At 38.1% G+C, this 18,761-nt stretch overlaps 1 protein-coding gene across 1 annotated transcript in view; it reads right to left on the bottom strand.

The window, feature by feature from the left end:
* Positions 1–18,761, bottom strand: part of RECQL (RecQ like helicase) — a 32,802-nt gene that overhangs the window by 1,335 nt on the left and 12,706 nt on the right. The window contains exons 5-13 of the mRNA XM_030841415.2: positions 16,474–16,580; positions 12,845–13,043; positions 6,421–6,587; positions 5,414–5,495; positions 4,214–4,362; positions 4,008–4,125; positions 3,102–3,240; positions 1,299–1,390; positions 5–224 (exon numbers count right to left, since the gene is read on the bottom strand). Coding sequence (XP_030697275.1) covers positions 5–224; positions 1,299–1,390; positions 3,102–3,240; positions 4,008–4,125; positions 4,214–4,362; positions 5,414–5,495; positions 6,421–6,587; positions 12,845–13,043; positions 16,474–16,580 — 1,273 coding nt within the window. The remainder of the gene's footprint in view (positions 1–4; positions 225–1,298; positions 1,391–3,101; positions 3,241–4,007; positions 4,126–4,213; positions 4,363–5,413; positions 5,496–6,420; positions 6,588–12,844; positions 13,044–16,473; positions 16,581–18,761) is intronic.

The raw sequence follows: 18,761 nt of genomic DNA, 5'->3' as shown, positions 1-18,761 counted from the left end.
ATACTTGAGATACTGCCGTATAAGAAAGTGCGCAATAATTTTCTCCAGGTCCTCACGAGGAAGCGCGGGTGGAGCAACACCTGCTACTCTCAATTTCGCTGCACCCTTTCCCATCCAAGAGTCGATCAGTTTCAGTGGAGTGAGCTTTTCTTTCAGTTCCTCTGCCTGCTTCAGGATCTTGATTAGATCCCTGCAGTACGCTGTTATGTTCTTTCTTTCAGATGCTGTAATGAAAGCGGCATGGTTACAGGTGAATGGGATTTCAAAATTAGGGCAAGGATAGGCCGTCCTAAGTGGTTAGACTGGTTTAAAAAATAAGTCTTCACCCAGTGTGAGCCACCCTAAACACTGATTTGTTTCTATGTTCTGAGCTAAGACTACTGCTCAAGTCTCTTATCACTAAGCTACAGTCTCTGTAAGACACTGAGATTTAAGTGATGTAAAGAAAATAATCTGGTTATCGGAAGGCCTTTGGGTATGCTCTAGGAACCAGAGTGTCAGCCAAGCATGATTATGACAAATACTTAGTGATGTTCACAGGCGAGTCAGTCTGTTCTTTATGTTACCTGATGCGTGTTCATTAAGCAATATTCTGACAACCGGTATGGCTTCCTAGGGACTCCAGTTTCATGACAAGAATGTCGTGGACAGTTATTCCCAATTACTGATACTAACACTCCGATCTATGTATCAGGCTTTTGTTAATTTGGGCAGTATAAAATAATCTAATAAACACAAATAATTTTCTCTGGCTGCAGAGTTAAAATTGTGACCTTCACTGATCAAGGCATCAGAACTCAACGAGGAACGGGTTAGTCCAGCTCTTCCAATAATACACATACACACAGGATTTTAAAAAGTGAAAAGACAGCACCAACACACTGCTAAATTAGTGTCTTATGAGTGGTTAGCCATTATCTGGATCAAAAATGATACACTATAGTCTCTATTTTGCACTGTATTTCTCTTTCCAATCAGTAACTATAAAGCATCCAAGATTATCACAAGAAGTTAGCGTTCTCTTACTTAAAATAGTATTTCTATTCAGAAGGTTTTTAAACCTTTCCCTTCATTTCTTAAAAATTTAACACGTCCTCAGTGTAGCAACATAAAATAAATGCATACACGTATGGCTTTTAATTTTGCCTCTGTTTCAAAACTTTGTGTGGTCACTCTTGAATCTGGGAAATTCTATTCACACCTTGCTTATTCTTTTAATCCATTTTGGGTGTCTAATATTGCCCTCATGTATTCCTGCATATAAATATTAGCCTATAAGGATTTAAAAAACAACTCACAAATCTCTTTACAGCAATTATCACACATTTTGTTGCATGTTTCTGGGCTCCATACTTCATCAAAATGTTGAGCTATCAACACACGGCGACAGCTGCAAACATCAGAGATACAAATTATCAAATAATTAACAGTTTTAAGAATCCCTATTTTAAAATACAGAGTTATATACTGTATTAATTTCCTATTGCTGCCATAATATAACCACAAACTTGGTGGCTTAAAACAACACAAACTTACTATCTTACATTTTTGTAGGTTAGAAGGCTGACATGGGTCTCACTGGATTAAAATCAAGGTGTCAGCAGGGTTGGATTTCTCCTGGAGGCTCTTGGGGAGGATCTGTTTCCTTGCCCTTTCCAGACTCTAAAGACTGCCTGCATTCCTGGGCTCATGGCCCCCTTTCCTCTATCTTCAAAGCCAACAACAGTGGGTAAGTCTTCACATCACTCTGACATCTTATGCCTCCTTCCACATTTAAGAACCCTTGTGATTATAGTGGGTCCACCTAAATAATTCAGGATTATCTCCCTATTTTAAGATAAGCTGACTGCAACCTTAATTCCCTTTTGCCATGTAAAGTAGCACAGTCACAGATTCCAGGGATTCAGATGTGGACATCTTTGGGTGACCATTATTCTGCCCACCACGTATAATAATATTTTCCATATGTTGTTAATAGACATTGCTTTTAAAAAATTGTCTGAGATTCAGTATTTCACAACTACCGGCATACCTTGTTTTACTGCAATTTGCTTTACTGTGCTCTGCAGATACTGTGTTTTTTACAAACTGAAGGTTTGTGGCAACCCTGCATTGAGCAAGTCCATTGGCACCATTTTTCTAACAGCATTTGCTCACTTCATGTCTCTGTGTCACAATTTCATAATACTCGCAATGTTTCAAACTTTTCCAATATTATTCTATTATTATGGTGAGCTGTGATCAGTAGTCTGAATTACTACTTCAATTTGCTGAAGGCACAGATGATGGTTGGCATTTATTAGTAATAATTTTTAATTAAGTATAGTGAAAAGATAAACAGGATTGATAAACTTTTAGCCAGACTCATCAAGAAAAAAAGAGAGCCCAAATCAGTAAGATCAGAAATGAAAAAGAAGTTACAACCAATACTACAGAAATACAAAAGATCAAAGAGACTACTAGGAACACCTATTTGCCAATGAACAACCTAGATGAAATGGACAAATTCCTAGAAATGTACAATCTCCCAAGACTGAAGGAGGAAGAAATAAAAAATATGAACATACCAATTACCAGTAATGAAATTGAATCAGTAATTTTAAAACTCCCAAGAAACAAAGGACCAGGACTAGATGGTTTCACAGGTGAATGCTACCAAACATTTAGAAAAAAGTTAACAGCTATCCTTCCCAAACAGAGAATGACTTTTTTCTTTTTTTTAGACTTAAGATACTATTTATTTTTTTACTTTTATACAACTTTTAAAGGTTACTTTCCATTTACAGTTATTAAAAAATATTAGCTATATTCCCCATGTTGCAGTACCTCCCACACCCCCACCCCTATACTGCTCCTCCCCGACTCTCCCCACTGGTAACCACTACTTTGTTCTCTATATCTGAGAATATATTTTCTTAGATTCAGGCATCCTGCAGGTTCATGTACTGGTTCCCACCCTTCAGACATCTGCTTTTACTGGTTTGCACTTGATGTTTCACTAATGTGTTTACTCACTTGAGTAAGGACTCAAAGTAATGTCATGTGCTTTCATACTGTGCTTGTCTTTAATTGACAAAAGTGACAAAAAGGTGCGTGCTTACTTGCTTATGTTTTGGCAGTATGATACCATCTCATAGAGCTTCTGTTGTCCCACATTCTCCATCACCACCATTGAACTTATCCTGAATATATCTCCAAAGCCATAATACAAAATACAGTCTGCTTTCATGTCATCTCGACCTGCAGTGGGAAGAATCTTGAGATTGCATAATTACTTTAAAAAAGTCAAACATGCAAAAATAATACATAAAATTTGCTGGCAATATTTCGTAGTCTAAATATATATCTAGAAATTTCAGACAAAGCTGTGAAAGTTAATTTGTAACAGCTGCCGTCAAATTTTTTAAAAAATGACTAAAGAGATCTATCAATAATCAGCCTTACTAGCTTAAAAATGTGTCCATAAGTAATCCAGTTATTTAAATTATAGACTTGAAACCACTAATTAAAAACTCAGGAGGCAAAGATGGACATCAAATTATTTTAGCAAATATGAGAAGAAATAATTCATGACACTCCAATACAACATAAATAAAATTTCTCCATAGGCAAATATAAAACTACAAAAAAGATTTGTTTGTTATAAAAATACTAGCCAATAAAGAAGATTAAAAATACAGTATTATTAAACATCATTTATCGTGTTTTTAAAGCTCTTTAAAAATTATTTCTAGGGGACTTCCCTGGTGGTCCAGTGGTTAAGAATCCGCCTTCCATTGCAGGGGATGCGGGTTCAATCCCTGGTCAGGTAACTAAGATCCCATATGCTGTGGGGCAACTAAGCCCACGAGCTGCAATTACTGAGCCTGCGCACTCTGGAGACCACGTGCCACAACTAGAGAGAAGCCTGCGCACCATGAAAGAGCCCACACACTGCAACTAAGACCTGACGCAGCCAAATAAATAAGCATTAAAAAAAATTATTTCTGGATGTGAGTTACACATACCTGCACGTCCACTCTCTTGGTAATAATTTTCCATGGATTTACTCATTGAATGATGAATAACAAACCTCACATCTGGTTTATCAATTCCCATACCAAATGCAACTGTTGCCACTACTACCTAAAATGTGTTAACATTTTACATATTAAGTCAAGTTAAAATACATTCAAAGGTGAATTAGGCTTCTATTGAAGATCTGTTACTTAACCTGAATTTCATTAGCTGACCATCTTCTATGAACCTTGGTCTTATCTTCTGGTTCCATATTGGCATGGTATGCCCCTGCAGGAATCCCCAGTTTCTGTAAACTAACTGTAACTTGCTCAGAGTCTTTCTGAGAAAAGCAATATATTATTCCTGTAGTAAAAGAAATGGTTAGATATATATAGTACATTCCTAGAAAATTTTTAACTCACACACTGAAGAGGCTGATAATTACAATGCATGGGGGAAAATAAGAATTATGAAAAATTCCAAGGCCCTGAACACATACTGATTTTTCAGTGTAATTCAAGGTCTGATCACCAACTTGCTCCAGAGCAGTAGCAAGCCTGGAGCCACCAGTTTGGGTTCCCATTATCTCAGTTCTCTCTCCAACTTTATCTCCCACTACATAGTCTTTCTCAAACTGATGCCCCACAGCTCCACAAGATGTTAACAAGCATGCTATGAGAAAAGAGTTTCATGTGCAAATAAGTTTGGGAAGGTTAACAAAGTTAGACAAACACATGTGTCTCTGTTTGCAGGGCTGGTCAGAATTTCTAAGGTGCTGATACACCCTGTGACTCTGCAGGAGGAATAAACAGCTGCAGCCTTTCTCAAACTTATTTGACCCTGGAACTCCTTTTACCCATGGCCCCTATTAATATCTCCTGAAAATCCACAGAACAGTTTTGAAGTGCTACTTTAATACCAACTCTTTGCTTTAGTAACACTTGTCTCTACATTAATCCTGGAACACATGTTATACACACTCTCAACTCCATCTATACTTAGCTCATTCAGTATGTACTGTTTATTTCTTTAATGTGTCCTTTACTATAAGGAACTATAGTTTACATCCCTTTAGAAAATCACTGGTTAACCTTCAATCTTATACACAGTGGATACTTACTAAATATGTGCTGTTGATAATTAACATGTCATTAGGTCCACTCTTAACGCAATTAAGTGTAAATAAGCAAAAATAAATCAGTTTTATGACTCTTATAATCTGTGTAATTAGCAAATGCCACACCTGATTTCTAAGATCACCAAGCAAATTAATTTTATCATGATATTTTCAAGTTCTTCTGCCATACATTAATATTTTTGGTGCTAATCTTTTTCTCAGTGTATTAGTGTAAATAACGTGCTACTTTTGGAAAGTTCTCTCTCAGTCTTCAAACTTGGTTTGTGTCTATATTACCTGATTGCCCCTTGTATCTTCCATTAATGAGCTTTACAATATCCTCAATAAAATCTTCAGTGTTTGAGGGCTTCTGCCGAACCTAAAAAAAAAGTTAACTTATTAAAAAGTAAATTAATGAGTACCATTCATGCGGTCGTTTACTTACAAATTTCAAGGCGCCGCTCTTTCTTGGGCATGGTGTTTTTTTCTATTACTCTCTCACTCGCCCATTTGACCCTATCACCTCCCAGATGCTTCTTGATCCTTATTTTTGAATTTACCAGAGATGAGGAGGCACAGAAGCAGTGAATAACTTGTAAAGACAGAGACTTAAAATTTTCTGATGCTACTTTTGTAAAAACATAAACCATGGCAAAAACAACTAGTCAGTAAGAGCTCAGAAGAATATTAAGTCTATCCTTAAAAGGACTGGAAAGTAAAAACAGCTGTGAGGTTATTTACCTTTCAAGGTTGTATATCAAATAAAATCTAAATAGGGAGTATTAGCAAATCTTTAATGGTATATTAATTTTTGCATTATTTCATAATTTCTATAGAGATGTCATTAGGGTCCTTAGTATCAATACACGCTTTCTCTCCATCCTTGCATAAGAAAGCGTGTACGCAAATTTAATGAGGCAGTGTTTTCTACTTAACCGAGCAAAGAATTAAACAGCACAGGAGATATACGAAGAAAGCATTCTTTAATAAGTCTGCTTGTACTCACTTGATTTTTTTTTAACTTTTAAACATAATTAACTGTGACGTAAATAGACATAATGAAAAAGTAACCTTTCTTCTGAAATCCTTCACAAAATAAATTGACATAGGGCTTCCCTGGTGGCGCAGTGATTGAGAGTCCGCCTGCCGATGCAGGGGATGTGGGTTCGTGCCCCGGTCTGGGAAGATCCCACATGCCGCGGAGCGGCTGGGCCCGTGAGCCATGGCCGCTGAGCCTGCGTGTCCGGAGCGTACCACAAAATAAATAAATAAATAAATAATAAATTGACATAAAAGTTACATACCTCATAATAGAGATTTGGCCGATTAAAAGAAGCTGTAAAAGTAAAACACTTTTCAACACACAGTATTTTCTGAGCATCCTTCAAGACATGGCTGGTCGCCGTTGCAGTCAGCCCAATTAGCGATGCATTGGGGAACTGCCGCTTCAAAATACCAAGGGCCTTATAATCTGTAAAAAAACCCAAAAAACAAAGTAGCCCTCTTGCTATCCTTTAAGGAGTAAATTACATCTTCTAACATGCTGCAGATAAAGATGACTGCAATTTTACTTCCACAGCCATCTATATCTAAGCTGTGGTTGCTGCGTAGCCTTGGTGATAAGACGGGCTTTACTCTACTTTTAACTGGTTCTTCAGAAACACTTCTTGGCCGTAGGTGTCTTCGATAGGGAATACCACAACATTTCCAATCAGCTGAGCACTGGTCTATACCTGCTGAACAGTGGATTCGAGAGGCAGAGTGGGAGGAGCCATAGTGTTTGAATCTATGGCAACTGACAAGAGACGAAAAGGCCATCAGTCGAAACCCTTCTACCACAGGTATCATCCAAGAATGGCAAACTCAGAAGACGCTTGGTGAGGGCATTGGTTTTTATATAACCCACTTCAGGAAAGCCGTTCTGGCCTCATATTTATTAGACACATCTAAGTCACTAGAGAAGTTGTCTATGAGTACACCCTTAAGTACTTAAACTATTTGGAGAAAAGTGAAAAAGAAATGTGGGAGAGATGGCTCAATGCTAAGGTAGAGGACTCGTATGAAAACGGAACAGAAAGTAACTGCTTGGGCAGTTGTGAAAGCTTCAAGGGAGGTAAGATCTGAGTTGGGTCTGGAAGAATCCAGCGGAAGCTCGGGAGGAAGGGAAGAAGAAGAAAACACCAGGCAGAGGAAGCAGCATGCACACATGCGGCAAACACACTGGCATGAGATCACTCGGCAGGTTCAGTTATCAGCAAGCAGTTCAGAGGGGCTAGACCACAGGGTGCTGTGCTAGATGGACCTACTGTCAACCCCAGTCGACTGGGAACTCTACTCTATTCCCTGGATGGTTCCAAGTTACAGCTGGACCAGAAGAGGAACCTGTGTAAGGCCTGGGAGGCAGGAGAGAAGCAGCTGCTACACTCTGAAGGGCCTTCCCGGCAGATAGGATGGTGGACAATTGCCAGCCTGTCCCAGTTCTTCCCCATTCCTCCTTCAGCTCTTCTTCCCAGCTGTAGGCTTCGCTGATCAACACCGGCCCCTTAGATGCCTGGCAGCAGACCCACGGAGGTGACGGCTACTCAGAGGAAACTAACCAGAGACTTCGCCTGAGCTCCCCCTTGCAGCCCCTCTGGCAATGGCCATGCCAGTTGCAGATTTCCCTACAAGCTCTGGGTGGTCCTCCCACACCAGTGCTCCAGGACTAGTCAGTGACTTTTCTCTGACTCTCCAACTCTCCCCCTCCAGACCTTCCTTCCCCAGCTCCTCCCACAATTGCGCAAAGTCTGCTTCCTAAAATAAATCCCTTATCCCTTAACATTCATAAGAGCTCGGCTTCCCTACCCAAACCCTGACTGATACTGTTACTCCAAAGAGTATAAAAAGGCAGGTTCAAGGGGCTTCCCTGGTGGCACAGTGGTTGAGAGTCCGCCTGCCGATGCAGGGGATGCGGGTTCGAGGCCCGCGTACCGCAAAATAAAAAAGAAAAGCAGGTTCAAGTAAAACTATGAACTGAACAGTTGGTTGATTCTAAGGAGCTAGAACTTTGCCCTATAGGAAATGAGGAGTCGTGTGATTTTTCAAGCAGATAAAGGACACAGTCTATGTTTCAGGAATCGTCTTTTGGTGGAAGTGTGAAGGATGGGCTGGAGTAAAGCAAAAGGCTGAAGAAAGGGAGACAAGTTAAAAGGTGGCAATGACAGACTGGAAAACTAAAAACAGTGAATATGAAATAAGGCATGACACTGAGGATAAATCAGAAAGAAAAGACTGAAATACATGAACTGGAACCCCATAGGTCCTAGTGACTATTGGGATATGGTGGGGGGAGGGTGGGGGAAGAGTCCAAGATTCATCCATTCATCACCTGGCATATGTTGAACACTTTTAACTATGTGCCAAGCACCTAGAGACGTAGGCACCAGAGATAAAGTGAGAACAAGGCAAAGGTGCTATGCAAACGGAACTACAATTCAAGCAAAGAAATCAGACAATGCAAGGAGTAAACCAATAAGTATCTGATTATCAGGGCATGGTAAGTGGTCATCATGATAACCTTATTGTAGCTGGAGTATAACATGCGAGGGGAAATGGGGCAGAGACAAACGGGGGACAGATCACATATGGTCTTAGGGACCCCAGTTAAGAATGTAGATTTTATTCTAAGTACAAAGAGAATCTGCTGGGTAGTTTAGGGAGGGAAGTAACATGATTTGATTTGGTTGCTGGGTGAAGGATGAACTGTAAAAGGGTAAGACTGGAACAGAGACCAGCTAGGGAGCTAGTGTAGTAGACTGGTGGAAAGGAGCCCAGCTGGACTTAAGAAATAGCAGTACAGACAAAGAGAAGTGGACAAGCTTGAGATTCAACTTAGAGGTGGAGGCGACAGGACTTGGTGGTGGACCAGATCTGCAGAGGTAGGATAAGTCAGGGACAATGTGCCACCATGAAGTTACTCGTTCTCAGCTCCAACTCCACACTTCTAGACTCCGCTTTGTGGCGTTGGAGTGAGGAATCTCTGCTTTGCCAGCTGGCCCTGGAAGCACAAAGTGCAAGGCTGGGGGAGGAAGAAGAGTGCTGCTCCTTCCAGTTTGCCTCCTGTGTGTTTGCTGGTGTTCCCGGGAATGCCGCCCCAGCAAGGTTTATCCACCACTTAGCAGCAGCTGAGTACAGCTGGCAGTTTTCTAAGCTTTGGAGAACTGACTTCATCACAGGTCCACCCTATCTCTGCCTCCACAGACACCAGCACCAGGGAGCTGGGCCTCCCATAGGTCTGAGCATCAGCTCCACAAGGCCCCTCCTCTAGGTTTCTAAATCGCGTCAATCCCAACCTTTTCTTCCTGTTCCCCCAGCCCTAGGGATGGTAGTTGCTTCTTCTAGCTTTTACCTCCATGATACGTTAGTTTTCTTTTCCTTTTTTCAGTTAGCTGCTTATAATCACTTTTTACTTGGTTAACAATTCTTTACATAATGTAATGTAAATTCTCTGTGTTCAAATAACTGGTATGGCTTTTGTCTTCTGACTAGACCCTGACTAAACAGATTTGCTACAACTCTGGCTTGAGTAAATGTGTGAGTGGTTATTAAGTGATTTTCTAAGATAGGGAAGACTGAAGGGGAAATTGCTTGGGAGAATGGGGAGGAAGAGGGAAAGACATGGAGAAGGGAAGCAAATCAAAAGTTTTTGATCAAGAAAAAAAAAAAGTTTTTGATTGCACACAGCAACAGGACAAATAGTGATTCCCAGTTACAAGATAGAAGGAAAAAGAACAGGCCTTTTGGGAGGCATTTAGTTGTAGTCACGCTAGTTGAGATACACATGAAGAAGGAGAAATTTTACAATGTCTTGAGACAAGTGAAAGTGGAAATACAACATACCAAAACTTACAAGAAGCAGCAAGAGCAGTTCTAAGAGGGAAGTTCATAGCAAAAAACATCTACATTAATAAACAAGAAAGATCTCAAATAAACAACCTAGCTTTACACCTCAAGGAACTAAAATAGGAAGAACAAACTAGGCCCAAAGTTAGCAGAAGGAAGAAAATAACAAAGATCAGAATGGAAATAAAAGAAATAGAGACTAAAAAGACAATAGAAAAGATCAATGAAACTAAGCGCTGGTTTTTTGAAAAGATAAACAAAATAGACCAACTTGTTAGCCATACTCAACAAGAAAAAAGAGAGAAGACTCATATAAATAAAATCAGAAATGAAAAAGGAGACATAACAACTGATACTATGAAAATACAATTATAAGACACTATTGTAAACAATTATATACCAACAAATTCGACAACTCAGAAGAAACAGATAAATTCCTACTAAAATCTATCAAAACTAAATCATAAAGAAATAGAAAATCTGAACAGAAAAACCACTAGTAAGGAGATTGAATCGGTAATCAAAAACCTCCCAACAAACAAAAGTCCAGGACCAGATGGCTTCACTGGTGAATTCTACCAAAAATTTAAAGAAGAATTAACACTAGTCTTTCTCAAACTCTTATAAAACATAGAAGAGAAGGGAACACTTCCAAACTCATTCTACGAGGCTAGCATTATCCTGATACCAAAACCAGGAAAGAACACTACAAGAAAAGTTATGGGCCAATATCCATGACAAACATAGATACAAAAATCCTCAACAAAATATTAACAAACTAAATTCAGCAATACATTAAAAGGATCATACACCATGATGAAGTGAGATTTATTCCAGGATTGCAAGGATGGTTCAATATCTGCAAATCAATCAATGTGATATATACCACAGTAACAAAATGAAAGCTAAAAATCACATGATCATCTCAGTAGGTGCAGAAAAAGCAAAATTCAACATGCATTCATGATAAAAACTCTCAACAAAGTAGGTTTAGAGGGGACAAATCTCACCATAATAAAGGCCATATGTGACAAGCCCACAGCTAACATCATACTCAATGGTGAAAAGCTGAAAACTATTCCTCTAAGGTCAGGAACAAGACAAGGATGCCTCCTTCTCACCACTTTTATTCAACATAGATTGGAAGTTCTAGTCAATAATTAGGTAAGAAAACAAAATAGAAGGCATCCAAATCAGAATGAAAGAAGTAAAACTCACTATTTGCTGATGACATAATATTATAAATAGAAAACCCTAAAGACTCCACCAAGAACCTGTAGAACTTATAAACAAATTCAGCGAAGTTGCAGGATACAAAATCAAAATACAAAAATCAGTTGTGTTTCTATACACTAATAACAACTATCAGAAAGAGAAATTAAACTAGATCAAAAAAGAATAAAATCCCCAGGAATAAATTTAACCAAGAAGGTGAAATATCTATACACTGAAAACTAAAAGACACTGATGAATGAAACTGAAGAAGACACAAACAAATGGGAAGATATTCTGTGCTCATGAACTGGAAAAATTAATATTGTTTAAATGTCCAAATGACCCAGTGCAATCTACAGATTCAGTGCAATTCCTATCAAAAGTCCAATGGTATTTTTCACAGAAATAGGAAAAACCACCCTGAAGTTTGTATGGACCACAAAGACCCCAAATAGCCAAAGCAATCCTGAGAAAGAACAAAGCCAGAGGTATTACGCTTCCTGATTTCAAACTATGTTTCAAAGCTACAGTAATAAAAGTATAAGAACATATAAATAAAAGCTATAGCTAAAGTAACGGGACAGAATAGAGAGCCCAGAAATAAACCCACGTATATATACAGTCAATAAAGTTACTACAAAGGAGCCAAGAACATATAATGGGGAAATGATAGTTTCTTCAATAAATGGTGTTGGGAACACTGGACAGCCACATGCAAAAGAATAAAACTGGACCCTTATCTTACACCACATACAAAAGTCAACTCAAGATGAATTAAAGACTCAAACGTAATATCTGGAACCATAAAACTCCTAGATGAAAACATATGAGATAAGCTCCTTGACATCAGTCTTGGCAATGATTTTTTGAATCTGAGGCCAAAAGCAATAGCAACAAAAGCAAAAAAACTCACACACAAAAAAACAAGTGGGGTTGCCTCAAATTAAAAAGCTTCTGTATAGTAAAGGAAACCATTAACATAATGAAAGGCAACCTATGGAATGGGAGAAAATATTTGCAAATCATATACCTGATAAGAGGTTAGTTAATATACAAAATATATAAAGAGCTCATACAACTCAATAGTAAAAAAACCCAAACAATTTAATTAATTTTCAGATTTTTTTGCACAGAACATGTCTGAGTAATCTGATTCAGGCTATGACTGTAGGATTCTGTTGGAGAAGCAAAGAATAAGGTTACTAAAATATACCATAGAACTGTAACACTGAGGAGTTAGTTGGGTGTAGATCCTGAAGTGGGTGCTAAAGACACCCAGAATGATGACTAAAAGAGACAAATCTGAAGCAGATGCAAATTCCTCAACAGATGTGAAGGAGAATCTGGAGGTCAGTAAACCTTTATGGCTAAAGATGGCAAGGTATAATATTTGCTAATAAGCACACATTTCAAAAGATAAAGGCAATTAGACTAATAAACACTACCATGGGGGTGAGGGGTAAAGAGATCAAAGATTCTGCCTCTTGACTCCCCTTATATTAAGGCAAGAAAAAAATGAGTAATAACTACCTAAGAAGATAATTTTAATGGAAGCAGGGATTTCCATCATGTAAAGCTGAGTAAGAAAAGCGTCCCTAGCATCAAGGGGTTTTCTAGATACAACATACATACCAGGTCTGAAATCATGTCCCCATTGACTACAGCAATGAACTTCGTCTACAGCAATTCGGGTAAATCTCCTTGCTTCATAGGCTTTTTCTAGTCTTGACATAAACATTTTGCTTTTTGCAATTTTCTCTGGAGTCACATAAATTAGCTTTAGCTTGGAGTTTTTATTTACCATTTCAGCATGAACCCATTTCACATGCTCCTGTTGAAAGGAAACACAGACACAATGATAGCAGAGCTAAGCTAGCAGACTGCAATACTCAGTGGTAAATGAAGACATTCATTACTCAGAAGCAACAGCCTTGGGGCTCTTTTAGCAACAGATGTTTACTTCATTAAAATCAAAGTAATGTCCCAGTACTAAACTTCATGGCAGCTGTGCAAACAGCATTTCAGTTACTTACTTACATCCAGACTGCTGATAAAAGAATAATCTCATTTGACAAAAAAGAGAACAAAAAAATGAATGTGAAGACACTCCAATAAGCAATTACTCCATAAAGGCATAATGCTAAATTTTTCACAATAAATGCCAAAATGTAAGCTCAATGCGATAGGTATGGTGATAAAGGTGGGTTTTATTAATTTTTTACATTATATTTGAAATCATTTCATGCATGTGTGAACTAGCTATTTTAATGATGTTATCAAATCTACTCATAATCTATTTAGGTTTTATGAAGTATCTTATTCATTAAATTTTTATAATGTGAAATACATATATTTATATATTATATATATCAGGGGTCCCCAACCCCCGGGCCACAGAACACTGCCTGTCCGTGGCCTGTTAGGAACCGGGCTGCACAGCAGATGAGCGGCAAGTGAGCAAAGCTTCATCTGTATTTACAGCCGCTCCCCGTCGCTCACATCACTGCCTGAGCTCACCTCCTGTCAGCACTATGGTGAGCTGTATAATTAGTTCATTATATATTACAATGTAATAATAATAGAAATAAAGTGCACAATAAATGTAATGCACTTGAGTCATCCTGAAACCACCACCACCCCCAACCCCTGTCCGTGGAAAAACTGTCTTCCAAAAAACTGCTCCCTGGTGCCAAAAAGGTCAGGGACCGCTGACATATGTAATAAGAATAAATCTTAAGAACTAACAGCTATTAGGTTCTTAATGTTGTTGTTATTTTCTATAATATTTAGAACAGTGGATGTTGTATTTTCTCCCTCTAACCTAATTAGGACCAAAAGAAGTGGTGAATGCGATAGAAAGTCAAAATACTTTCAATCATCCCAGAAAAGCAGTCTGTTAACTCGAGATATTCCTAGTTTTGTTAAGAAATGGCCAAAGTGTATTAAATATTTCAGCTGGTCCTAAATGTCCCAGAAATATTAGAGGAGCAAACGTAAGGCTATTTCCTCAGCAACTCTTCAAGCAGTAGTGACATGGCCTGAACTTGTAATTATCACACCTTTCTAACTACAGTGGACCCTGGAACAACTCAAATTTGAATTGCATGGGTCCATTTATATGCAGATTGTTTTCAACAGTAAATACTACAGTACTGCGATCTGCAGTTGGTTGAATCCCTGAAATGAGGAGAGCTGACTACCAGTCACCCACAGATTTCTGACTGTGTGTACAGTTAGGGGCCCCCAACCCTCACGTTGTTTAAAGGTCAACTGTACTTTCCATTATTATTACTCTCTTTTTCAGTTTTAAAGAAGTGCAGTATGAGAAGGCAGTGTTCTCCACAGATTCATTTTGGTGAATGAGAAAGCAGTTATAATGACACAAGAGTTTAAATAAAACAAAATTATATGGGAAAGACTAGGAGAACCAGGGCTTCCTGAAGACATAGCTGACTTTAGGGCTGGGAGGAAATATACAAAATGAGCACAGAATATCTTATAAAAGAAAGCAAAGACTCAAAAGCTATGAGCTACATTTAGGAGCCACCTTAGATAAGACTCTCACTACTCAAAGATGGGACTATTTCACCATAAAAAAAGAATAATAACTATGGATCAAAAGACATCAAACATGCTAAAAATCCGTAAATTTACAATGATACTTGGGAAAAAAAAAAAAAGAACTTATTGACCACCTTCGGAGAATGCTGGAAAACCAACTCTTTCTGAAAATTGGTAAAGAAAGGGAAAGAACTTTCAATCTGCAAAGAGTTAATAAGGAAAAAGTTCTTTTTTACAGAAAAAGTCTAGCTAATATAAGAAAAAGTGAGAATTAGAAATCACCATCTTGTAACCCCCTAATTAAATAATGCTCTAGGATAGGCAATAATCATCGGTGGCTGCTAAAAACCATTAGATGAAAAGGTGATAGAGAACTTGATAATTATAGAGCAGGCAGACATAAGCTGAACCCACTGATCAAGCTAATGTCACAAAAATATAACTGGGTTTTATATACCTTCTGAGTGATACCAGGGGAAAGTATACTCTTGCCAAGAAAAAGAAAAGAAAAGAAAGCCCAAATACAGTCAAGCTTTTAGATCTAACTAAAAGAAACAAGTGAAACAACATCACAAGAATACAGTCAGGAAGAGACGAAATATAGGAAAGTATAGGACAAAAAAACAAACAAACAAAACAACCTAAACAATAATTTGCGTGGGAAACAAACAAGAAATAAGGGAAACCTATGGATATATCAACCAATACAACATAATGCATGAACCTTATCTGGACCATGATTAAAAAAAATAACAACAACATTTGATGAGACAGAAATCTGACTCTTTTTATACGATGGTTTTAAAGAACTAATACTAAATTTTTTAGATGTGATAATGGCACTGCAGTTACCTTTTTAAAATGTTAGAGATACACACTGAAGAAGAAGCTACAATTGAAATGATATGATGTCTGGGACTTATCTCAAATAAATAAACCAAGGGTGGGCAGGAGGGGAAATTGGGGATATATAGACGAAAAAAATTGGTCATATGCTGATAACTGTTAAAGGTACTTAACGATACATGGCAGTTTTTATACTATTCTCTCTACTTTTGTATATTTTTAAAATTTTCAATAATATGCTTTTTAAAAAACAAACACCTTGGAAATGCTTTATTCTACAGATAAAGGTAAGAGAGTCCATTCCCAAACAGAAGAAATTCCACAGGGGTTGGGTACCTTGTTACTAATTCATTTTTTCTATTTAATTATATTGCATAATAAGAAATTCTTGCTCACTGTTTTAGAATGGACACTATAAAACAGCAAATATTTCCTGTAAAGTGCCAGATAGAAAATATTAGGTGTTGTGGTCCATATCACAGCTACTCAACTCTGCTGTTACAGCAGGAAAACAGTCACAGACTACACATAAAAGAACCAGCGTGATTCTGTTCCAACAGAACATTATTTATGGCCACTGAAATCTGAATTTCATGTAACTTTCACACTTCACAACATACTATTCTTCTTTTGATTTTTTTTAACCAATTAAAAATGTAAAAACTAATCTTAATTCACAGACCACACACAATAGGCAGTGGGCTAGAACTGACCTATGAGCAGTAATTTTCGACTCCAATGTAAACAGTTATCAGTTTTTTAATTTTATAAGCAACTCAATTGAACCTAAGGTTCCTATTTCAATGAAGAGTGTAAATTAAAAATAAAATACAATAAAAGCCACACACGCATACCTTAGAACTAGAAGCATTTAACATGGTAGCTGAAATTTCTAATTGTTTCAAAACCATTAATTGGTCTTCCATAAGGGAGATCAATGGGCAAATCACGAGTGTGAAACCTAAAAGAGAAAGAAATCTACTTTAAATTTTATATCACCACCAGAATGAGTTTACCTTCTTTGCTGTAGCTTCCGGCCCTGCCCATCAATTCGGACTGATTTTCAATGCAGCCTTAGCCATATGCCAGCTATTTCTTACCCTCATTAATAAAGGAGGCGGATACGAATAAACAATAAGCCAAATAAGCAGATAGAAGATACACAGACATCTCTCACCCTATCAGTCTTACAGAAATATAGATAGATGTTATCATTTGGAATTTACTATCATTTTTAACATTTGGTATTGGTAATCTCAGTAAAATGATATAAATCAAGTCAAATACTATCCAGTTAGCTTTCCAAAGAAAACATAGCAACTTGTATCATCTAGAATGATAGTTACATAAGTATCCATTCACTTACTGCACCAGATTAATTTAGTCGGATCAGAAATCAGTGAACGGTTTTATTGACTGACAAGTTATCGTAATATATCCCCTTTCTCTGAGAACTGAAATTGTTTGCAGCAGCTACAAAAGCTATTCTACATTGTTAAAATCCTAAGTTCTTACGTTTCTGTAGTTTGTTCCTAAAAAGAACCTAGGGCAGAAAGCAGACCAGTTTAAAAAATATACTCAAGGTTACGACCTTATCAAGGATTTTACCCTCTCAATTAGTCCTCTCTCCTGTATTTTCACTTTCTCCCTCATTACTGGCACCTTCTCATTGGTATTTTATTTTATCTTATCATCTTATCTTATTTTATCTTACTTTATTTTATTTTTTGGCCACCCTATATGGCATGTAGGATCTTAGTTCCCCGACCGCGGATCAAACCCGTGCCCCCTGCAGTGGAAGTGCGGAGTCTTAACCACTAGACCACCAGGGAAGTCCCTCATTACATTTAAACACGGTCAAGTCTCTCTCAAATTTGAAGAAACCCTGAACACCTAATTCAGGGCCCCCTGTCTTTTTCCCTGCATAGCAATTCTTTCCCAGGAGTGTCCCTTTCACTGGTTCCACTTCCTCACTCCTACTCACTCCCAAACAATTGCTCTTTGGTTTCCACCCAACCATTTTACTGAAGTTGCTCTAGCCAAGGTCATATTTGAGTCCCTTGTCACTAAGTCCACTGGAACTTCCATGTCCTTATTTTATTTGACCTTTTGCCAACAGTCATCACTATTAACTACTCCCTGCTTGAAATACTCCCTTCTCCAGGCTTCTGATAACCCCATACTCTCCTGACTACCCTCCTACACTTTGCTTCTCTGTAAGGCCCTCTGTCTCTGTCTGTCCCTAAACTCTTGGTGTTCTGGTTTCTGTTCTGGGCGCCCTTCTCTTCTCACGCTGTTCTGGATGATATAATTCACTTCAATAGCCATCTGCATACTAACAGCCTCCAACCCAGCAACCTCAGGTCTCTCGAACCCAAGCTTTCCACTCAAACATCCTCCTACTCAGAGGACAATACTACCTGGATATCTTGCAGGCATCATAAATTCAACAGGCCCCACATTAAATTCATCACCTTCCCTCTCCATTCCCAAATAAGTTCTTTCTCCAATGTACCCTGTTTCAGTGAACAACTTCACCATCTGTCCCAGCCTCAAATCTGGGCAGCTAGACTATCTCTTCTAGTCCTGTATCCAATGAATACCAAGTCCTACTGAACCTACCTCCTAAATATTTCTGGAATTCCTCCATCTGCTGGAATTATCCTTCTAAACCACAAATCTGACAAGTCTCTTACCTGTTTAAGACCCTTCAATAGCTTTCCACTCATCTAAGGAAAAGTTTTAAAAATATCTTTAAAGATTCTTTCCACATGTCTTGGCCTTCACTGCCTGCCACACTAAAATGATTCCAGGTTATTGAATACCCCACACCGTGCATGTTCTCTCACTTTTAGGTGCGCACACACACACACACACACACACACAAACACACTATGGAATATTACTCGGCCATAAAAAAGAATGAAATAATGCCATTTGCAGCAACATGGATGGACCTAGAGATTATCATACTAAGTGAAGTTAGCCAGACAGAGAAAGACAAATATCATATATCACTCATATGTGGAATCTTAAAAAAAAAAAAAAGAGATACAAATGAACTTATTTACAAAACAGAAACAGACCCATAGACACAGAAAACAAACTTATAGTTACCAAAGGGGAAAGGGTAAGGGAGGGA

The sequence above is a fragment of the Globicephala melas genome, chromosome 10, assembly GCF_963455315.2.
Source record: "Globicephala melas chromosome 10, mGloMel1.2, whole genome shotgun sequence".
In the NCBI taxonomy this organism is placed as follows: Eukaryota; Metazoa; Chordata; class Mammalia; order Artiodactyla; family Delphinidae; genus Globicephala; species Globicephala melas.
Note: the sequence above shows the minus strand (reverse complement) of the source record. Positions and strands in the feature narration are given on the sequence as shown.